This window comes from Mustela putorius, unplaced genomic scaffold (assembly GCF_011764305.1).
Source record: "Mustela putorius furo isolate JIRA1106 unplaced genomic scaffold, ASM1176430v1.1 tig00537227_pilon_pilon_pilon, whole genome shotgun sequence".
In the NCBI taxonomy this organism is placed as follows: domain Eukaryota; kingdom Metazoa; phylum Chordata; class Mammalia; order Carnivora; family Mustelidae; genus Mustela; species Mustela putorius.
In genome coordinates this window covers 21,819,942-21,843,488 of record NW_025422368.1, presented here as the reverse complement: position 1 = coordinate 21,843,488, position 23,547 = coordinate 21,819,942, and the positions used below count along the sequence as shown (strand labels likewise).

At 35.0% G+C, this 23,547-nt stretch overlaps 2 protein-coding genes across 11 annotated transcripts in view; one reads left to right on the top strand and one right to left on the bottom strand.

Moving 5' to 3' along the window:
- KRAS (KRAS proto-oncogene, GTPase) overlaps positions 1-16,007 on the top strand; it is a 39,226-nt gene extending 23,219 nt beyond the window's left edge. For 2 of the 3 annotated variants that reach the window (XM_045073368.1, XM_045073367.1), the window contains exons 5-6: positions 6,186-6,309; positions 11,596-16,007. In XM_045073368.1, the coding sequence (XP_044929303.1) occupies positions 6,186-6,305 (120 nt within the window). In that variant the 3' untranslated portion in view covers positions 6,306-6,309; positions 11,596-16,007. The remainder of the gene's footprint in view (positions 1-6,185; positions 6,310-11,595) is intronic. The other variant, XM_045073369.1, reaches the window with a different exon arrangement.
- Positions 16,008-16,917: 910 nt separating this feature from the next.
- On the bottom strand, positions 16,918-23,539 carry ETFRF1 (electron transfer flavoprotein regulatory factor 1). 8 transcript variants are annotated; one of them, XM_045073371.1, is made up of 5 exons: positions 23,404-23,513; positions 22,900-22,977; positions 22,079-22,147; positions 17,459-17,546; positions 16,918-17,376 (listed from the first exon to the last, which is right to left on the bottom strand). In XM_045073371.1, the coding sequence occupies exons 4-5, from the start codon at positions 17,507-17,509 to the stop codon at positions 17,155-17,157; spliced, it is 273 nt and encodes a 90-aa protein (XP_044929306.1). In that variant the 5' UTR covers positions 17,510-17,546; positions 22,079-22,147; positions 22,900-22,977; positions 23,404-23,513; the 3' UTR covers positions 16,918-17,154. The 8 variants fall into 8 exon arrangements, with proteins under 8 accessions (XP_044929306.1, XP_044929307.1, XP_012903272.1 ...); XM_045073372.1 differs by lacking the exons at positions 22,079-22,147; positions 22,900-22,977 and adding an exon at positions 18,323-18,501; XM_013047818.2 differs by lacking the exons at positions 22,079-22,147; positions 22,900-22,977 and adding an exon at positions 18,413-18,501.
- Between the last annotated feature and the right edge of the window lie 8 nt (positions 23,540-23,547).

Genomic DNA, 23,547 nt, shown 5'->3' with positions numbered 1-23,547 from the left:
ATAAGAAAATTGATGAACAACTCGCTACATGTTTAAATTTATAAAAACAGGTATTCTGTAACTTTCACTGAATTTATAAAGGGGTAAAAATTTTAAAGTAAACCATCATTCAGCTAATGCTTATGTCTGTTTCACCAGTGGAAGACCGTATGCACTCCTTCCTGATTGTACAAATTTGACACACACTGAAGAAACAATGAATTCTATTTTAAGTTCTTTTGGAGGGATTAAAAGCTGAATTTCTGTAGTTTGATTATAGCACAAGTATCTCATTCCAAAACCTGATTTATAGGTTAAAGAAAGAAGTTGGTATACAGTACTTCACTTTACTTTAGAGGAATTAAGATTTCATTCAAATCCATTCCCAGGTCCAAGAGACTGGGGAGAGTTTGGGTTTTGTCTTCTTTTTGCTTGTCTTGTGTAACCGGACTGCTTGATTTCCCTTACAGAAGAGATACTCAGAAAACATGATTACAATATTTATAACTTTAATATAAAATACAAGGAACATTATTGAAAACATTTGTCAACATACTGCCTACTACTAAATCATACCAGTAACATTTTATTAATTTGCATTATTTGTAACTTTAAAAAAAAACTTTAAAAAAAAAAAAAGGAAAGAAAACTGAGGTTTTGCCTAATGTGGTAAAGTGTTGCAAATGGAACAGGGCTTCTTATACTTAATATGCATATGAATGGACTAGGCCTCTTACTCAAATCCAGATTCTAGTCAGAGGGTTCAGGTTGGGACCTGATCCTCCATTTTTAACAGGCTCTCAGGTGATGCTGATTTTGATACATGGATCATACTTGGGGTAGAAAGACAAAAGATGACAGTAAAAAGGAGTTGTCTGTTATTCTGACAATGTTGCCCTCTATTTAAGAGCCTGAAATAGCTGTGTCTTCTTTCTTGTATAGTTGCTATCTAAGAAGTACTAGTTTATTCAGTGTTTGACATTAATGCTTTAATATACCACAGCATTCATAATAATCAGAAGATTACCTGGATTCCTTTTAAAGTAGATTTTGTAGGTTTTATACAGTTTTGGGGGAGGGTTGGGAAAGTAAATGTAGTATGTATGATATGGAAGTGGATTAATTTAAAATTGCTTTGTAGACATTTATGTAAATCATCTAATTAAAATATAGAGTAATGTAAAGGAATACTTGTAGTACTTTATTTCTTCTAATGCTCAGCTTTTCTTAAAAGCTCTTTTATTTATATCTTTATATAATTTATTTTGCTAAGCTATAACTTAGGTATTTTAGTTTCTGATCTTTGATTTCTTTTTATTTTATGGACTTGTTGATTTGCCTTTCAAAAGTTTATTCATCTTCTTCTGTTGAAATTAATTTGATATTTGCATGCTTTTGGAAGACTTTAAAGAGCTGTTCCAAGTAATTGTGGAGATTGTGATAAATACAAATTTTCATAAATTTTACATTGCCAGTTTTTGTGAAAATTTGAAGCCCTATTTTCTGCAGAGTATTTTGTTACTTATCTGCTATTATTTCTTTGTTTTTTGAGCAAAACTAAATATGCATACTCTTGTTGAATTTTATCAGCAGTTACTTGTTTCATACCCTAAGTTTTAGTCTTGAGCATGAACTTAAAACCAAAACACCTAAAAGAATTTTTATATTAAGGTTGGTAGGGAAAAAAACATTCATTTAGAAGGAACAGACAATAAGTGTTTTTTTTTTTAATTAAGATTTTATTTATTTGATAGCACACAAGTAGGGGGAGCATGAAGGCAGAGAGAGAGGGAGAAGCAGTCTTTCCGCTGGGCAGGGAACTGTATGTGGGGCTCAGTCCCATCATGATCAGAGCCTAACTGACTGAGCCCAAACTTTGGGGAGCACAAGTGGTATCTGTTGGAGTTTTCTTTTTTTTTTCCTTATGACCCTTTAAAAATGGAAAAATTAGTCTTAGCTTTTGGCCAGTACAAAAAAATTGGCTGTGGCTACATTTGGCTTGTGGGCTGTAGTGTGCTGATCCCTGATTCTCTGGGGAACTGTACTGTTTGATTAGATGCTAGAAGTTAGGTCAGACTTTTGACTTAAATTTTACAGGCTAACAGTAGTAATTTTAAAATAAAAGTTACGTATTCTATGAAAGGGAAATAGTAGTTTTACTCTAGTACTTTTTAAGATAGGTTTGCAGAATATATATTTTATGAAATTACTTTGTAATTTTAAAAAGGCCATTATATGGGCTAGAATATAGTGAATTACATATTTTTTTACAATATTTTAGTCCACATCTGAAAAGCCAGAGTAACTTTATTTTCTGCTAGTATGCTTTATGTGGCCCCTATGTGCCAAGTATATAAAGACCTTACCTACTTCACATTTATCTGGGTAGTTTAGTAATTGCCAGATTTTTCTGGCCTCATTGGGCATGCAGTGTTGACAAAGACTATTGAAACCAAAACATTGACACCATGGTAATCAGCTGTGTGTTTTCCAGTCTGCTAAAATCAGAATTGGTGAGGGTTCAGGAAAGTGGATGACAAAAGCAGAATTCTAAGCATATCTGCTACTCCTAATTCAGCTTTTTTATTTTCTGGAGGTCTCAGTTTGAGCATTATATGTGAAAATTAGTTTTACAAATTTAAAAATGTTGAGTGATTAATTTCCTGGTTTTTGTTAATTTCTAGCTACTTAAAATTAGGTGTTAGAAGACCTCTATTACATTGTTTTGAAGCAAACCAAATAAAAAACCTCCTTATGTGCCATATTTCTGTTGGTTAGTAGTTGAGTTTATGTACAGGAGATAAATATTTTGAACTTTAGCTTTTTTATGAGTTAAAAATAAAACAGTAACTGAGCACCTGCTGTGTGCGGCAAGCATGACCTCCCAAGTTAGCGGTAGTGCTGCAGTTCAGTGTACCTGACATGAGCTGTGGTTTGGCAAGGTTTCTTGAGAAATTCACCAATACAGAATTCTTTTAAAGAATGCATCTAGTATCTCCCATTCCTGTCTCCCAAGAAAAGGCTAGTAGTCTTGTATCTGCCTATCTTGAAGTTTTGGAAGTGTTACTTCCTTGAAAGTGTTTTCAAGAATATTTTTTGTAATAAGCTTCTCAGTAGGAACTCATTTAGAGTGAAATTGTTTAGTGAAAGCATTATAGGCACCAGAACGTAGTATGGTGCTATTTGCTGACCATTTCTTTTCTGGTATGGAATGCCCTATTTCCTTAGTCTCATAAGTGTGTTTTCACATAATAGCTGAGCTGAAATTATTATCAGATCTCTTGATTTAAAAACAGTTTACACATATGAACTTGTACACTTTTGTTCCTACATATTTTCAGTTCTGAAAATTTAGTAAGTGATGTTTAAAAATGAATATATGTGGCAATAAGACATATTCTCAAGAATAAATCATTGAGTGCCAGTTAAGAGCTCAGCAGCTGGATAAGAGGGTATTGAAAATCTGTTTCAGCTATACCTTGTCTTCAAAAATTACCTACACATTTTAGAGTTTGAAACCAGTGCTCTTCGGTAGTACCAGTGGCTTAAAGTGCAAACAAGGATAAATAATGTTCTCTTGATGTCGTATGACTTTTAAAGCATATTATCAAGAAATGAGAAGTAATTTAAGTCTGAGAAAATATAGTAAATAACTGACTCTTTAAAATCTAATATAATTTCCTCTTAGTAAAAATAAGAAATGACCAGAGTCACTTTGGAAGAACTATTTCTCAGTGTTAATTATCTTAGCCACTCAGGTCCTAATGCTGAATTCTTGGTGGTGGGTAGTAATCGCTTCTTTTTAATTATTGGCCTCCAGTTCTCTCTCTGCATTGCTGGAAACAAAAATCATATATTCTGTACTGGTGATGGGGATGCACACAACACTTAAAAAGTAGACCCATTCAAACTGATTTTAGAAACAAATTACAATCAAAATTTGCTTCTCCTAAATTGGTGGAGGACCAAAACCCTGTCCTCTGCCCCTAGCATGTTTTACTACTTCTCTTACTGACCTTGTAACTTTTTTAAAAATAGGAATAAGAGTTTACATTCTTTAAAAATATGAGCTTTTACCTGGTTTGTTTTATTTGTGTGTGTGTGTTTGTGTGTATGCACAAATATTAAGTGTGTGTGTATATATATGTATTTTTTAATTTCTTGCATTGATTTTTTTAATTGAAAGAGAGTCATTTATGAAAATATCTTACTATCTTAAATGCCATCTCATACTTTACATCTTACATGTTATTTAATGAGTTAAATTATTTATCTTATGTAATGACAATTTCTAATATATAATTTTTAAGGGCTTAAAAATAAACCCTTTCCTCTTGAGAATGATAAATACAAAATACTAAAAATTTGTATACAGGCACAAGTGGGTATCTAACTTGAAGTACCAGTGTATTCAATAATTTCAGAAAATGGTTAGAAATCTTTATTTTATAGTTGACTTAGCTAGCTGGCTAGCTAGTTGAGTAAATTGATTCCATTAAAAAAGAGATGTAGATTTTTTTGGGCTATTACTAATTTTTATTAGATAGCCAAATAGAAATATATCACTGGATGGTTATAAATAACTTGAGGTGTACATTTTAACATGTAAACAACATACTTATATGCCTATTACCTGAAACCTAATTTTATGAATTTTAAAGTTTTACTTCAAAGGTAAGCTACTGAACTCTACTGAAGCAGTACTTAATATATTCTTGAGATTTATAAAAATTAATATGTCCTAAAGAACTGATGTGCTTTTTTCCCCCTTAACTATTATTAAACACAATGAATATGTGATGAACTTCGACATGCAAAAATTGAACCTTAACAATTGGTTTACTTCAGTTAATATTTAAATAGCTAATTCTCTGTGCCTGATTAAATTTAAAACTACAAACCATATTTTTTATATATATTAGCTTTCCTAGGTACTGGGCCCATTTTGTCACATTTGGTTCATAAAAGGACTAATGTTACCAATCCCAGAGAGTTAAAATATGCGAATTCCCATATTAAGTAATACATTTTAAAAATTAAAAACAGATTAGGCTTAAAATTAAATGTATAATAAAATATACCAGCCTTCCTAAATACTTACATTTTCTTTTAGAAGAATAAACACAATTATTAATCTTTGAAATTAATCAGTACATGTAGATTAATATTTGTGTGTATTTATCTTTAGATGTAAGCTTCAACTTTTGGTGGTATGTTTTCTTAGACAAACTAGGAGCACAGTTAACTGACTACTATGTCCCCTTTGGCTACTGCTTACTTTTCTGGAATGGAAAAGACATTAAAAACTTCATGTCCATATGGCCATATATGATTGTGTTTGTCGTCATGCTTTCTTACTATGGCACTAAGCAAATGTCCCTTTTCTCCCTTTAGAGTATTTAAATTAGAATAGAAGGTATAAAGCCATTGTAATTGGATCCTGTTCTAAAAATTATTTTTAAGACTTCTTTCAAATAAGAAAACAAAATGCATTACTACTATTTTGTGTGTGTACTTTAAACAATTCATGGTGTTTTCATATTATGATAAATAGCCCTCATGTAGCATTTTTATTTAAATAATATAGCTGTCCACCCACCAAAATTCCTTCCAGTCTCAGCTCCACTTGTGGGCTCTAAAAATTGACTGGACTGTGTTTTAATTGAATATAGAGCTCAAGATTCCAGTCTCTTGACCCAACTTTATTTTGAGATATTGTGTGTGTGTGTGTGTGTGTGTGTGTGTGTGTTTTAACTTTAAACATCCCTTTTGTACCATTTTTCTCCTCATTCCCCAGGTAGGGGAGGGTGGGAGAGGTAGGGCTGCTTATTTTTAATAAATCAAATAATTTAAATCTAACTTCAGGTTAAGCTTTGATTAATTCCATGATTAACAAACTAAAATGTTTGCATTAATTGATCCACAGATGCTAATATATGTGCTTAGGTTTTTCATAATCTCCCCTAATTGCTAATTAAAACTTTTTAAAAATTCTAATTCCATTATAAGAAATGATTTTAAAGAACAAACCAGGATTCAAGCCCATATTTTAAAGCTTCATCTCCAATTTTATTCAATCTGATGTCTGTTTTAAAAAGAAATTCTCACGTAAAGGTCACAATTTCAAATTTCTTACACAAGGCTGTCCCAATAAATTAACATTACCAATGAAACAGACTTTAAAGAAGTTGTGTTTTACAATGCAGAGAGTGGAGGATGCTTTTTATACATTGGTGAGAGAGATCCGACAATACAGATTGAAAAAAATCAACAAAGAAGAAAAGACTCCTGGCTGTGTGAAAATTAAAAAATGCATTGTAATGTAATCTGGTAAGTTCAGCATATTCATTTTGGCAGAAAGCAGATGTCTTTCCAAGGTAACAAAGTAGCAACCACTTTAGAACTACCTAGGTATGGGGTTCTGTATTAAAAGATAAGAAATTGGTAGTTTGTTTCTATAATTAGTTCACTTATTTTTAATCTCATGTGTATAAATTATAATTGATGCAGTTTTGATAGCTGTAGACTACATTTGTCATCGGGTGTAGAAAAAAAAAAAGGAAACTGCGTAGAGTAGTAAGGTTGAGCGGTCCAGAAGGTGGGGAAGGGCCCACTCTCAAAATGTATTCTTTCTTTTGGACATTCTGCAAGCAAATACTTGTTCTGCCTGTGTTCTCTAACTCAGTGGCATCAGCATCACTTTTTTATCCAAGAAACCTGGAAGTCTTGGGATGACTCTGACTTCCCTCTTTTGCACTCCCATTGGGAGGCAACCACAAATTCCTTTGATGTTACATTTTGACTTTTATCACATTGTTAGTTCAGGTTCCTATCATCTCTTGCTGGGACTGTTATATCCTCTTATTTGGTTTACCTGTTGCTGCCTTTATTCACAGTGCAGCTGGATATTAAAAGAAATGTCGTTCCCTTTCTTTATGTCCAATCACTAACTTTCTGTTACCTATGGAATAAAATCTCAAACTTCATAGTATGTTATAGATGTTTTTTTTAACATCTTCCTACCCTTCTAGCCTTTGGGCTTATCTCTAAAAAGTCCTTGAAGTTTTATTTTGTTGGTTGGTTTTTTGTTGTTGTTGTTGTTGTTTGTTTGTTTTTTGTTTTTTGTTGTTGTTGTTGTTGTTTTGGTTTGGCTTGGTTTGGTTTGGTTCTTACATAAATAAACACCATGTTATTTCTTGCCTTCCCTTGAGTCTTGGCTGTTACTCTTGGTTGGAATGCCAGTACCTTTATCCATAGTCTTAATAATTAGCTAACATTTTTTTCATGATTCTTTATTCTCCAAGAATCTTTCTTTATAGCCCTAGACTAGGCATAGTGGCCTTCCTGTGTATTCCCAATATACTGTTCTTAACTGTTATATGCTTGCCATGTTAAATTGAAATAATCTCTTTTATGTTTATTCCTATACAGTAGAATCGTAGCCAGAATCATGTATTTTTCAATCTTTGCGTGACGATGGCCTAACATGTGCTACCTGGCACATGGTAGCTGCCCATTTGAATTTATTGAGTGGAATTCTCAAGTTTCCTTTTTAAGATTTATTTCTTTTAGAGAGTGTGCGCGTGCACTTTGGTGGGAGAGAGAGACTTTATGCTTAGCATGGAAGCCTGACATGGGGCTCCGTTTCATGACCCTGAGATCATGACCTGAGCTCAAATCAAGAGTTGGACTCTTAACTGACTCTTTTTTTTTTTTTTTTTTAAGATTTTATTTATTTTTTTGACAGAGAGAAAGAACACACAAGTAGGCAGAGTGGCAGGCAGAGGGAGAGAGAAGCAGGCTCTTTGCTGAGCAAGGAGTCCGATGCGGGACTCGATCCTAGCACTCTAGGATCATAACCTGAGCCAAAGGCAGGTGTCCCTCTTATCTGACTCTTAACTCTTAACTGACTGAGCCACCCAGGTGCCCCAGTATTCCTTTACCAACCAACTCATATTAAATTTGGTCTTGCTCAAAAAAGATTTCACTCAGTAGTTTTTACTATGTGGATTTAAGGTCTAAGTAATCAGTGTATTTCCCAAAAGCATAAAATGTACTGAATAATAGGTTCAGTCCCAAAAGACAGATGCTATACTAATCAGCTAACCTCAGAAGAATAAATAAAGCATGACTGGCATTAATTTTTATTGAGATTTATGAACTCAATATTTTTTGAGTATCATTGTATAGAGCAATATCTTAATTTAGAAGTTCTGGTAAAATTTAATATTGCAATGCAATTTGAAAAGTTAAACATTTTTAATAGTAGCCATGAACAGATTTAGGTGATGGATTTTTTTAGTTTTCTCCTCCTATTTTCTTACTAGTAGGTGATTTTTAAAGTTTAGAATATTTAAGAATTTAGAATAAAGTAAGTTTTGCTCTTTTAACTTTTTTTAAAAACAAAGGTAGAAGCACATAGTCTTCTAAGATTTCTTATTTGTGACTATGTAGTGCGAGTGTCAAATAATTGGTGGGTATGATGTATTGAATCCTTGTTTCTTCTGGGCATGGATAGCATTTAAATTAAAAAGTGCACTTGGTAATACTTAAAATTTTAAATAAAAGTATTTTTTCAAAATTATTTTCACAGTAATATATACAAATTAGTTTTTCTTAGTTCTAAAATGGCTGGGTTTCAGCAAAATTACTGGGATAATGTTTTTGTCTTTCATGTGTATATGGAAATGACTACTTCCCATATGGAAAAAAGGAATTCAGTGCCCTGTTTTTACTAATTATAACCTATCCCTAATCATTGAAATTGTTTAATTTTTTAAAAAATATTTTATTATTTATTTGACAGAAATCACAAGTAGGCAGAGAGGCACGCAGAGGGAGAAGGGGAAGCAGGCTCCCCGCTGAGCAGAGTCCGATGCAGGGCTTGATCCCAGGACCCTGAGATCATGACCTGAACTGAAGGCAGAGGCTTAACCCACTGAGCCATCCCGGCGCCCCTGAAATTGTTTTTTACTAAGTTACATAAAAAAGAATTCAGCATTGAGAAAGAATGCGATATTAACCTAAAGTATTTGTCAAAATCTTAGTGAAAGAAGGTAGTGTTAACAATTCTGTTTTCATTGTCTCCTAAAACTTTTATCTTGTTTTCACCTCAGAATGTGTCTTCTCTATATCCGTATCATGGTTTTCATTTTATCTGCTTCACTATTTTATTATCATTGACATTTTTCTTTATTATAAAAACAGTTGAAGTGGAATAGACTACATAAGCTTGTGTGTGGGATCAAAGGAAATTTGTGAAGGGTGGGGGAGTTGGACTAGATCCTCTTTTAAGATTCCATTACCATTCTAAGGATTTTTGATTATAATTAGTTGGGTTTGCTGAGCTATAAAATAAGTATTCTTTATTGTATCAGTGGAAGTTTCTCCTTTTTATATATTAAAAGGGCTAGCATGAAGGTTTTTCTATATTAAGTCTTGATTGTATTGCTGATAAACTACATTTTATCACTTTTCCTCTCCCCTTCCGGTAAAGGAGAGGCAGGTATGTGTCAGTAATGAATGTCAGAAAATGGAGAAGATCAGTGAGTGCAGGTTGGGTGTTGTTGTTTTTTTTGTTTTTGTTTTGTTTTTTAAAGATTTTATTTATTCATTTGACAGAGATCACAAGTAGGCAGAAAAGCAGGCAGAGAGAGAGAGGAAGGGAAGCAGGCTCCCTGCTGAGCAGAGAGCCCAATACGGGGCTCAATCCCAGGACCCTGGGATCATGACCTGAACCGAAGGCAGAGGCTTTAACCCACTGAGCCACCCAGGCGCCCCGAGGTTGGGTGTTTTATTGGGGACTTTTTTCACTAGACTTCACACAAAAATTCTGGGTTTTATCCTATAACTATTTATTTACTTATTAAAAGCTTTTATTTTTTTCAAGATCTCTTTTGGGGGTGAGGGGCAGTAGGAGGGAGAGATCTCCTCAGGTAGACTCCCTGCTGAGAGGAGAGCTCAGTGTGGGACTCATTTCCGGGACCCCAAGAGATGATGGCCTGAGCTGAAATCAAGAGTTGGATGCTTACCAACTGAGCCATCCAGGCACCCCTTAGTGAGAGAGAGAGCACATGGGTGTGCAGGGGTGTGCTGGGGAAGGGCAGAGGGAGAGAATCTCAAGCATACTCTGCTCTCAGCATGGAGCTGGTAATGGGGCTTGATCTTGCGAGCCAGAATCAAGAATTGATTGCTTAACCGACTGAGCCACCCAGCACCCCTACAACTGTTTATTTAAACCTAAGCAAGCATGTCATTCCTACTCTGTGTTTCTTTAGAAATATTGATAATGTTCTTATTTTTAGATCTATTGTGAAAATTAGTTAAATGTAACTTGAATAAAAATGCCCTGAATTAATTTTATTATATTGAAATATTAGTTGTAAATTATCTTAGTAGCACAGTAAAGGAGAAATCCTATATAATTGTTAAATTTTTTAATTATGTTCAACATAATGTAACTTAATGAATGTATTTATATGAATATTTAACAGAAGTGGTTGAAATGAGAAAAAAACCAATTTTCATTGTTCTTAAAGTGGTTCAATCTAGACAACCTTATTTACTGGGTATTTGTTCTTAGGACTCCCTCTAGTGTCTGTTTAAAAGCATCATTAGGTTAACAGGCTTAAGAATAATTACTATTCTGTAGAACAGATTTTAAGATACATAGAGGATCATACTTTTTTAAATTTTTTCTTTTCTCCTTTTTTTAAAAATTTTGTTTTTATATTTAATCTACTTTTTAATGGGGTCATGACAGGAATTGACTTTTATAATCTTGTATAATTTCAGCATTGCAGGGTTAAAATCTCCAGTTCTGTTACCACTTTCAGAGTGTCATTTTCCACCTGAAAATTATTAGGTCAAAAATTATTCTGACTTGAAATCACCCAGTACTTATTTATATACCTTGCTTTGATCATGAATAGATGTACCAAAATAACCAAATGGAAATTTCTTTGAAGAAATAGCATTTGCCTTTATATGGCAAACTCCTGGATACATACATAATATATTAAACAGAAACTAAAACAATAAGTAAAAGAGAATGTACTCCAATATTACTCAAATATATTATTTGAAAACTGAAAGGATATTTGAATACTGTTTACTTCCTGGGGATTATTTACATCTAATGGATTTAAGTAAGAATTGAACCCAGAGCTCAAATATTGTTACTGAATATTTATGAAAGTAATATATACTTGCATGGCTTATATCTAATATCTAGAAACTCTGGGATATTTACACATAGAAAAACACAAAAATACATTTGGATTTTGGTGACCAAAGGTGCCAGTATGGACAGATGAGTAGCAAAGTAAGTTCTGGGAAAAAGTTATTTGTTCAGCTTATGTAAGATTGTGTACATTGATTGTCCTTGCCTTTTGTGAGAAATAGTGTTCCTAGTTATGATATTGATGAAATAGTCAGGAAGAAGACATTATAAGAATCCTAAAAGTCTGATACATATTCAGTTGCCTAAGGAGAGATGTAAAGTGTTCTTATTCTTTATCAGTATTAGAGTTTCCAGTAGTCATAGTCCTTTCTGTTTATCTGTACACCTCAAGCCATTATATATACCCACATTTTAATACTTGTTATGTGTTTCAGGGTGTTGATGATGCCTTCTATACATTAGTTCGAGAAATTCGAAAACATAAAGAAAAGATGAGCAAAGATGGTAAAAAGAAGAAAAAGAAGTCAAAGACAAAGTGTATAATTATGTAAATACAATTTGTACTTTTTTCTTAAGGCATACTTAAGTAAAAGTGGTAATTTTTGTACATTACACTAAATTATTAGCATTTGTTTTAGCATTACCTAATTTTCTGCTCCATCCAAACTGTTAGCTTTTATCTTGAATGCTTATTTTAAAATGACAGTGGAAACTTTTTTTTCCTCTAAGTGCCAGTATTCCCTGAGTTTTGGTTTTTGAACTAGCAATGCCTGTGAAAAAGAAACTGAATACCTGAGATTTCTGTCTTGGGGTTTTTGGTGCATGCAGTTGATTACTTCCTATTTTTCTTACCAATTGTGAACTTTGGTGTGAAACAAATTAATGAAGCTTTTGAATCATCCCTATTCTGTGTTTTATCTAGTCATATACATGGATTAATTACTAATTATAACTTCAGTTGAGATTTCATGATGGGTTTTACTGAAACATTGAGGGAACATGAATTTATGGACTTCTTATAGATTCATCTTACAGGTATAATGTCCTATAGTTTCAGTCACCCTTAATGAATGTAAAGTTACACTGTTCACAAAGGTTTTCTCCATCTTTTCACTGCTATTTGTCATAGTCACACTCCCAAAAATACTATATTTTTTCTATAAAAAGGGAAAAAATGGAAAAAAAATACAAGGCAATGGAAAATATTAAAAGGCATTTACTTTCCATATTAGATAAATTCCTCTAATACTCTGAATAGCTTTTCCTATTAAGGCAGACCCAGTATGTAATGAGGATTATAGCAACCATTTGGGGGCTATATTTACATGCTACTAAATTTTTGTATTAATTGAAAAAATTTTAATGTGTATAAAAATTCCCATAGGAATTAAATAGAGTCTCCCTGTGTCAGATTGCTCTTTCTTAGCATAACTTTAAATCTTTTCTTGATCTTCGGTCTTAGAAAATAGTTTTAATTCTGCTAGTGACATTAAAGATTATTTGGGCCAATTAGCTTTGGTAGATGTTAAAGAGACCAAGGTTGCAAGGCCAGGCCTTGTGTGAACCTTTGAGCTTCATTAAGATTTCATGGTATGGACTGCATCCCTGTGGTCCCCAGTGTTGCCATGTGTTGGGTAGTGAAAAGTGAGAGCGAGGAGAGTTTGGATAAGATGCATCCTCACTATGTGGTAGTCCTACGGACATATCAGGAACATCATTTTTATTTAAAAAAAAAAAACCACAATAGAATTTTTTTTAAAGCATTATTTCAAATAAGATTTTGGGGTAGGGGATGGCAAGACTTTAATTTTTTTAAACAGTGATGTGAAAAAGTTTCCAAAGCTTTAGTATGGTTAGTTCTCAACACTGGCTTAAGTAATATTTCATACACACTTTACAAATATGGTCCATATTTAAGAATAACTAATGCTTAAATAATAAATTAATAACAGTGATTCTTTCAGTGCATTTAAAATGCATTTTTAAATATCTGAAGTGAGATGGTGTGTTGAGGTGAAAATATCACTGGACTAGGAAGAAGGTGACTTAGATTCTAGTTACATGTCTTTTACAGCTTCAGTTTTGGGCAAATCACTTGCTATCCATTTCTTCATGTTAAAATAAGTCATCTCAAAGGCTATAGCTAGCATTACAACTATGTGATTTACATTCAGTTTACATAAGGATATATCTGTCAGTGTCAGCACAATCTGTAACTTTTTACCTGTGTTCTAGCGCCAGTCTTAGACAAAGTTGTGCAAGAGGTGAAGTTTATTTTTGAGTTTCTGTTCTCCAGTAGCAGTACTCCTCTCCCATATTAGTGTCATCTTGCCTGCCTACCCTTCTATATGCCCCGTGACTTGATACTTTTTCTTTTAATACTTCTAATTCCCCTAACCTCAAAATTTATTGCTGCTTTAGATATCTCCATGAAGGCTTCCCATCAAGTCACATTAGTCAGGCTCAACATAACCTGACAGTTATGACCTAATAGCTAATTTTCAGGTGGTAGCTATAGCAATTTAATTTTGATCCTTTGAACATCATCTCTTTGCTACCTGGTCCACTAATGACTAAATAGGAAAAGTAGGAATTTTCATACCTGCTATGAAAAGACAGACCTTATCCAGTAGAATTTAATAAATTCATAAATACTGAAGGATTTCCTTAGATAATCTAAAACTAGGACTAGCCCTGGAAACAGTGATACATTCCATTATTTTCGTAAGTAAAATCTTACAATGAAAAATACTTTAAAACTTAATATAAAGCTTACTTTTTACTGGAATTCATATGTCCACCCAATATTTGAGTGCCTATTGGATGCCAGGTACTACACAAGGCACTGGGGATATTACGGTATTTGCAGTGAGGGACATAATCCCTATCCTTAAGTAGTGCTGATATTTTAGAGAGCAGTCTGTAATATCTTAGTGAGGCATTTGGCACATGACCCAGAGATAATATAATGCATATATTTGTTTTGCAAAGAAGTGATATGGTCTCTAAGGTTTCTTCCAGTTCTAAAATAATTGTTTTGCTCTGATTCCAATAAAGCTGTTTAATCAAGCTACTTTATATAAATCACTTTCCTTCATTATTTTAAAGGAGTAAACTTAACTATAATGTTTTTTATTTGGGATAATTATGTGATTTTCTTGGGACAGTTGCAGTACACATTAAATCATGTCAGATGATAACATTAAAATTCCCAAGTGTGTAATATTCTAGTTGGTCTCTTTGTATCATAATTAAAATAGACTTAAATATTGAATTCAAAATAGTTTTATTTATCTGGGTATGAATAAACAGATGCCTGAACTAATTCACAGAAAAGGAAATAACTGTGTAAAAATCAGTCCAATTTCTGAAATGCTATGCTAAACTACATGTTTATGGAACATTATCTAGATAGGGTGTTAAGACTTTATATAGTACTTGCTCTTGTTTCTATACAAGAGAAAGAAATGGCCATACTTCAGGAATTGCAGTGCATAACTGAGGGATTTTTAGGACTCTTCAATTTTTTGATGTAGCTGGGCAGCTTTTTTAGGCAGTGGTAATTATCCTTTATTATGTGAATTTTGAATGGCTTGACAAAAGGTTTGTTTTTGTAGAGATTTTAAAAGGGGAGCGATAATCCTAGAAAGAAATATTATGTAATTATTACGGCCTTAAAGATAAGAACCCTTGGAGTTGAAAAAATTGCTAAAATTACATAGTTTTAGACATTAATTGTTTGTGGAAGAATGTAGCAGAAGTATGTAGTATAATTTGAGTGAATATTCCCAATTAGGAATTCTAGGTTCTATTTTAACTGAGTCACACTGCATAGGAATTTAGAACCTAACTTATAGGTTATCAAAATCTTTGCCACCATTGCACAATTTTGTCCTAATATATATAGAAACTTCGTGAGGCATGTTCAGTTGCAGTTTGCACAAGTTCATCTCATTTGTGTTCAGTGACTTTTTTCTTCTAATCATATTTTTCCAAACAATACACATTGTTTTTTGGTAGGCAATAAAAACTGTCATTTCCATTGTTAAAAAGTAATTTCTTGATAACTGTATTAATGGTTTTTAAAAAAGCCATCAGTTACTTTAAAACTGAATTTATATTTAATAACTTCTGTGTTAGTATTGGGTAGCATGAAATCTGCATTGAAAAATTGAACAGCATACAACTGGTAGCTGTAAATTCCTTCATAAAATGAAAATTATTTCTTCCTAAAGATATATTTACATCAGTTCTTGAAGAATATTCATTAACAAGATTAATAATTCTTTTAGTTTAATAGTTTTAAGTGCCTGTTTGGGATGATGATAGGCAATTTAGATGAATTTAGGAACAAAGTTCCTACTTGCAGAAATGTCCATTACAAAGGGTCCCCCTCCCCATAGTGCTAAATGGGTTATGTAATGTTTTATCCAGAAGTTTCCAATTCCACTGTCTTGTGTTTTCATGTTGAAAATACTTTTGCATTTTTCCTTTGAGTGCCAATTTCTTACTAGTACTATTTCTTAATGTAACATGTTTACCTGGAATGTATTTTAACTATTTTTGTATAGTGTAAACTGAAACATGCACATTTTGTACATTGTGCTTTTTTTTGTGGGTCATATGCAGTGTGATCCAGTTGTTTTCCATCATTTGGTTGCGCTGACCTAGGAATGTTGGTCATATCAAACATTAAATTTAAAAATGACCACTCTTTTAATTAAAATTAACTTTTAAATGTTTATAGGAGTATGTGCTGTGAAGTGATCTGAAATTTGTAATATTTTTGTCATGAACTGTACTGCTCCTAATTATTGTAATGTAATAAAAATAGTTATGGTGACTATGATCGTGTGTACTTCTTGACAGAAATTTGAAACATTTGCCTCAAAGTTGATATGGAATCATATATAAGCCACACTATATTAGTGAATCTTTTGCAGCTTATGTGTTAGATATATTCTTTATTATTTGTGAAAGGTGCTGTGAACATTATTTTATAGGTTTAAGTGTTTGCTTAAAACCATTTTAGATTTAGGTCCATTACTGTGTTAACTTATTTAGAAGTAGATGTAAAACAGATCTGCCTTTATGATGAAAGAACAGATTAACATTATTTATTACTTCTTATCAGTAAGGGTAATTGATACACAGGAGGTGATTTGTTTCAAGACTGAAAGGGAGCCAGCAGCAAAATTAGTAACGGAAGTTTTTTGTTTTTGTTTTATTTTTAACGATTATTTATTTATTTGTGAGAGAGAGAGAGAGGGATCACAAGTAGGCAGAGAGAGGGGGGAAAGCAGGCTCCCCGCTGAGCAGAGAGCCTGACACGGGGCTCAATCCCAGGACCCAGAGATCACGACCTGTGCCGAAGGCAGAGGTTTAACCCACTGACCCACCCAGGCACCCCAATAACGGAAGTTATTAAATAGGTATGTATATAATGCCAGTTACTGGCAGCCTACTTCAAGATCAGAAATAATCTTACTCCATACATATTATTTCTATAACTGCACTTAAATCATTACCATGTGCTATTTGTTTTGCAGTGAACCTTGAATGTGTGCTGTTAATGTGCCAAATATGTTCAAAAATAAGGTGGTACTCCTTCAATAGTTACAGGAAATTAGTGGGCAAGAAATTATTTAGCTTAGTTAAATGGATTAAATGTCATTCTTTTGTCAGTAAAATGGAGAAAGAGGCCTAAGAGTAATAGGTAAAAAAATTTAGTAAGTTGAAATTAAGTACATTCAAAATTGGGTACTCGTTAATTTTTAATTGGTAGTTGGCTATATTGCTGATTTTGTATAAAAATTAACAAAGGGTTGCTGATAAAGCTTTGTGAACCAAAGTTGCTTATTTTAGTTCATTAAGGCAGCTCAGGTATTTTTTACATAATGTGTACATCTTGCCATTTTAAGTTGCAGATACTGTTATATCTGGTGTACATAAAGAGCTGGCACTGAATTCCAGTCAAATTATAGTAATATAGATCAGTTAGTTTTGTTGGTATCTGAATAATAGCGTTGTTTCATCGCTCTGTATTTCCTAAGGAAGTATAAGGCTTCTAGCTCTTTCATTACAAATTCACCCCGTCCAATAAGTTCTTTGATCTTCTCTGGGTCCTTCACATCTTTGTTTTTTAGGAAAACATTCTTCAGACGCCTTTTAAAATAGTCTGCTCCTTTTGGATAGTCTCGTCCAAGATACAGCAGCTTAAAAAAGAAAGGTTAATATATTTCTAAACGATCTGTATCTCAGTAACATATGTATAAAACTGGCAACATAATTACTTACATTTTTATAAAGATTCAGTACTTCTCCTCTCAAAGAATTGGCCATTTTCATTTATTATGGAAAGTAGCCACTTTTATACATAACATACCTAAAGAAAAAGAAAAACCTTTGTAAATAACTGCACTGTAGCCCCCAAAAAGAATCAAAGATTTTACACATTGGGAAAAAATGGTAACTTTTTTTTTCATTCAATAAATACTTATTGAGCACTTGGGTTCCAAGTACTGGGACATAGCTATGAAATGTCAGGTAAAATACCTGCTCTCACAGAACTGACATCTCCTATGGGAGACATAATAAGCAAACAAGAGAATTATGAATTGTGTAAGTCCTATGAAGGAAAAGGTGTAATGAGAGAAAATGAATTGTCAAAGATAGTTATGTAGGTGTACCTTCTTATACAGAGGAGTTAATTAGATTTGAATCCCAGTTGCATAATGTTACACAGGTTACTTAACCTTTATGAGCTTCAGTTTCCTTACTGTTGAAAGGAAAACTGTCCATGTTGCTCTCAAGGCAAGACCAGACTCATTTGGAGGAAACTGTAAAGAGGCCTAGTCATATCTAGACTGGTGCTACCTTAAGAAAGGCTGAAGAGTAGAAGCTGAGTGTGGGAGTCAAGTCAGTTCACAGCTAAAGGTAGATGGGCAATAGGAGTGGTAAAGAGACCAGTGAACAACCCCTAAGCGAGTCCATGTGTGACAAGCAGGCAACATCCAGTGGAGTAAATTATGCTTTATGTGTGATTTGTTAGTGCTATTAGGGAAAGGTGGCTCCTTAAAGGCACCATGACAGTCTAAACATAAAAAAGAATTCCCATTACTTGTTCCGGTTGTGGGGATTAAATCATAAAATTCCTAATACCGTAAGGATTTAGTTCATGATAGGCCCAGAGTAAATGTCTCTGTCTTGTATAAACTTCCTTAAAATTGTTATTCCTGTTTTCCCAATGACCTAAGAAAACTGCTTCTCTTCTCTCAGCTGCTTCTCTCCTGATAGCACATCTGTCAGCGCCATAGGCTTGGACCTCCCAGCTTCTAGAACTGTGTGAGAAATAAATTTTGCTGTTTATAAAAAAAAAAAAAAAAAAAAAAAAAAAAACTTAGACTTTGTCCTTTATTGACAATTATTTTTGAAATTGTTTTGAATTTATTGAAATGTTTTGAAATTATTTTGAAATAATCTCAATCTTGCAGAAAAGTTGCAACATATTTCCTGAACAAGAATTTAAGGAATATACTTAAGAATTTGAGAATTGAGAATAAGTTGCTAACGTGATAAACAATCAGTGTGAATACTTTGCAGTGCCATCCAACAGAAATATAATCCAAGAAACCTATATAATATTACATTTTCTAGTAGCCCATATTAAAAAATAAAAAAAAATTAATATATTTTGTTCATATCCAAAATATTATTTCAATGTGTTATGTTAGCTACATTTCAAGTGCTTATAAGTATCAGTGGCTTAGGTGCCACCATACTGGGGAGCACAGCTTCAGAGTATAGTTTCTGTGAACAATGACATTTTCCTATAAAACAGTACAACCATCAGAATCAGGAAGCTAACACTACTACATTACTACATGAAATCCACAACCCCTTCATGTTTTGGCAATCATCCCAAAGATGCCCTTTATAGCAGAAAGTTCAATCCAAGATTACACGTTGCATTTAGTTTTCATGTCTCTTTAGCCTTCAGTCTAAAACAATTCCTCAAGTTTCCTGGTCTTTCATGAACTCCATACTTGCGAAGATCACAGGCCATTTATTTTGTAGAATTGCTGGAGACTACCACAGATGTTTCAAGTGCTCAGAAATAACAGAGTAGCCTGGGAAGGGAAGCAAGGGACTGGAGAACAGGAAGGGATCAAAAGGCAGGAGGAAATCCTTGGGGATAATGGAGATGTTTATTATTGTGATTGTGATGATAGTTTTATAACTGTAAACACATCTCAAATTTATCAGGTCGATTTGTACTTTAACCTACTGTATGTCAATGATACCTCAGTAAAACTTTTGATAAAAACTGGTGTAAATGTGCTGGCAAAATGTTAAGAGGAGGGCTGGTAGACAGTGAGGTACACATGGAGATAGAGATCTAAACCACAAGGCTGCTAGTTAGTGGTCAGGGTAGGTGGTTCAACCAGCCACCAGTCAAGCTGCATAAAACCGGTATGCCTCTCTGGGGTGGGAACCCTGGTTGTAAACGCTTATTTTAAATTTTTTAAAAATATACTTGAAAGACTCCTGCTTCCAGGATGGTAGCTAAATGAAGTCCTTTTCATTTCTTGCTGAAGTTAATCATTAAGTCTGATTCTCTGACTTCTCTTTCTTAAGGGGGGAAAAATCACATGTGAACAAATATTATTTCCATTCTATTCCTAATTCCCCACTTTACTAGTAGTTTTAAAGCTAATTCACATAGCAAACATACAGTGTAGCAGCACAATTCTTTCTTTTTTGAGCTTTCTTGCAATTTTCTGTTATTCTCCAAATTGCTTTTTCTGCTTTTGTCTGGATTGCTTCTGAGCTTTCTTCCCAAATCTTTTTTTATTTTTTTCCCATTTTTACAAGTGGAGCCGTTTAAAAAAAAAAAAAAAAAAGCTTTTTAGAAGATTTGTATACATGGTTGCAACTTAATAGACTCTGAGCTTCAGTTAGGATGATCAGAGTGTACCCTTTGTTGGGGAACGTCTGCAGTCAGTCATTCCTCCTGGGCTGATCAGACTCGCCAGAGAAGAAACTTCCAGTCTGCTGAGAATTTGCCTATTCAATCTTAAGAAATGGAAGAAAAATAGGGGCCTTACATTCAGCATTACGTACACCAAATTTAATTTCTGTTTTCAGTATGGTTCTCATGTACTTAATATACCTGAGGACACCCCAATGCAGAGAATAGTATTATTTGGTCAGAAATATATCTCCATGCTTCTCTGGAGTGAGAGGTACAGTTCCTCTGGAGGTGTTTTTCAAATAGCTTTTACTTAATCTCTTTGATTTACTTCATTCTTCATTTCCAATTCCACTGACCCTGTTCCAGTGCCTTTTGAGAATTATGCAGTATAAACCGGGCTTCTGGTGTGTTGAGTCACGCTCATTCATCTGGTCTGCAGCTTCTAAAATTTTACTGTTGTCATTTCTCTTCTCACATTTTAAAATTTATTTTTATATCCCTTCACTGACGATCAGTGGAGTTTTGAAAGAGAATGAAATTAGTAGGGTACATTTAATTTATTTTCTATTAACCTAATTTCCATTTTAAAACTTTGTTGTTCTTGTTTGCTGAGAGCCAGTTTCCAGCATGGTTTAATCTTATTGAAGAATGGCTCCTAAGAATCACATGCTTTAAAAATGATTCTAAATCTACGCAGACATACATTCAAATTGCAAATTATAGCCTGTTTAATCTTATGGCAAAGAACACAGTTTTAACTCAAAATTTATAATATGTAAAAGCTTAAATTGTCCTTTTAAGCTATTGCTTGTTTTTATAAACTGTACATAATAAAGGATTTACCCAGCAAAAAATGTAGCTGGTTTGACTAGGGTAAAATTGTCCTGATCTTTGATATGTTAATGTATAGAAATTAAGGCAGTTTGGTTTATGTTGACCTTCAGGCATTTAAGTTCTTTTTTTTTTTTTTTAAAGACTATTTATTTATTTGACAGATAGAGAGGGAACACAAGCAGAGGGAGTGGGAGAGGGAGAAACAGGCTTCCCAATAAACAGGGAGCCCAATGCAGGGCTCCATCCCAGAACCCTGGGATCATGACCTGAGCAGAAGATCGATGCTTAATGACTGGCCACCCGGACACCCCCACGCATTTAAGTTTATTAGCCCTTGGGATAAAAAGGTCTCCTTGGGCTCACCTGCTGAAGTTAAAAGTGCAGCAGGGAAGGCCACATGGGTGGCTCAGTGGGTTAAGCCTCTGCCTTTGGCTCCGGTCATGATCTCAGGGTCCTGGGACAGAGCCTCACATCAGGCTCTGCTCAGCGGGGAGCCTGCTCCCCCTGCCCCCCCCCCCCGGCCTCTCTGCCTACTTGTGATTTCTGTCAAATAAATAAAATCTAAAAAAAAAAAAAAAAAAAAAGTGTAGCAGGGATCTGGGGCTTCTCCTTAACCGTACATGAAGTCATGGAGGTTACTGCTTTTTGTACAGAGCCAAGCTATTAGGGACTGAGAGGAGCCCTCTATCATTCTGAAAATGTGTGTGGTGGGCAAGGGGAAGGAGGTAAAATCCCCACTGACAGCTTTTTTCCCAAAGACTATGGGCTGAGGAGTTTAGACTTAACCAACTCCAGTCCTGGGTTAACTAAGACTTGTCATTTTACTGGTGACCAAAGCTGCTGTTACTCAAGTCTTCCTCATGAAGTTCAGATGGCAATAAAAGCTGAAGGAAAATGGGCAAAGAAAGGCGGTGTAATGTTCCTATTTATTGGCTTCTGGTAGATTTTGACTTCAAACAGCTGATACACATTTCCCCAAACCAGTTAAGCCCCAAAATCTTCACATTAAAAGACTCTTTTACCACCAGCTCCAAAGGATATGTCATCAGAGAGGTAGGTGGCAAAAGACTTTTGCCCCCTGACTGGCATTTGGCTTGATGGAGGCATACCTAGGAGCCAGATTATAGAAGGGAGTTGAAAGGCGCTGGCTCCATGTTCAGAATGCTTGGATACTATGCCTGTCGGAAGGCGAAGAGAGAACAGGAAATCACCCTTACGCCTAGGCAGCTTGCAGGAGAAGTACTAGAGGAGAGCCGAACTCACTGTGTATTTTTACAGCACGGTCTAGTGTGTTCTCACACATCCCTAGCACTTCTCCTTCCTCAGAGGGAGGTGTCCTAGAGCGAGAACTCCAATGTCTTCTCCCCTAGAGGCCTATCGTTTCAAGGTAATGTGGGATTCCCATTAATACCACTGCATGCCCATCAATCCTGGCTGAGCGGACTGAGGTTTTACACCATAAACATTATTAGTGTGAAACACTAAATTAAAAAACTTCCATACCAGATGGGTTCAGAACTCTGTATGAAGTCGACATTAAGATTTTTTTTTTTTCTTGCTACCCAGGATTTGGGGATGCAATGTAATAATTGACAATCTGGATTTCTATCACAAGACTAGCTCCGTAATCCTTACCCACTACTATTTAATGCATTTAGTCAGTACAGCTGGGAGAGAACCTTGTAAAACTAGAATTCAGAGATAAGAAATGGTGCCAATGATTTTAAAGTATTCGATGTTTTGTCAAGCTAAAACGGGAACATTAAATCACAGAATTGAGAAGGTGGAAGGAGCTTAATTGCTTAATTTCTTCTAGTTTTTCTGCTGGTCTTAATTGCCAGCGTTTCTTCACGTGGGGAGGAGACAAATTGTGAAGGTTGCGCTATCCCGCTAGCAGTTAGCCTGTGACCTTGGTCTTAATGAGTCTTACTGGGCCCCAGCGACCTTCAGCTGCAGGAAATCCTTTCTCCAGGAATCGTTTCAAGTCATTTCCAGTCCTTGTTTCGAGCTGCTCTTGGGAAAAACGGCACACACATAACTTGCACAGAAAGTAAACCGAACCGTGTGCAGAGACAAGAATCCAGAGGTCCTTAATTTCAAAATAACTAACCCTCTTGGAACCACCGCTTTCTCTTAAATTGCCCACTGAGCCCCGTCCCCAAGCGGGCCTACGCGGTGGTGGCCCAGGCAGCCCACCCTGGTGCCAGTCACGTCACCCAGTCCCGTAACCCGCGTCTCCCTTCCCTCTGGAAACCCCTCACACGAAGATTCGCCCCAACACGCTCCCAGGGAGGAAGACAGACTGTCAACGTCAGAAGACGTTCCGAAACCCTACGCCACACCCGGTGGTCCCCGCCCAGACCGTACTTCATCACCTCCAGACCCCCGGATCTGGAAGACAGAATAAAACGTCCCAGCGCCTGCACTCACGCACTTTTCGGCATTCCACAGCCGTAAAGCCCTCCGACCGCTTCGACTCCCGGGTCTGTCAACAGCGACGCGGGGCGGGTGTTGGTGCTAGGCAGCCAGTCAGAGGAGGGGGCGGGGCGCCTCACGGAAGAACCCCAGCGCGACTGCG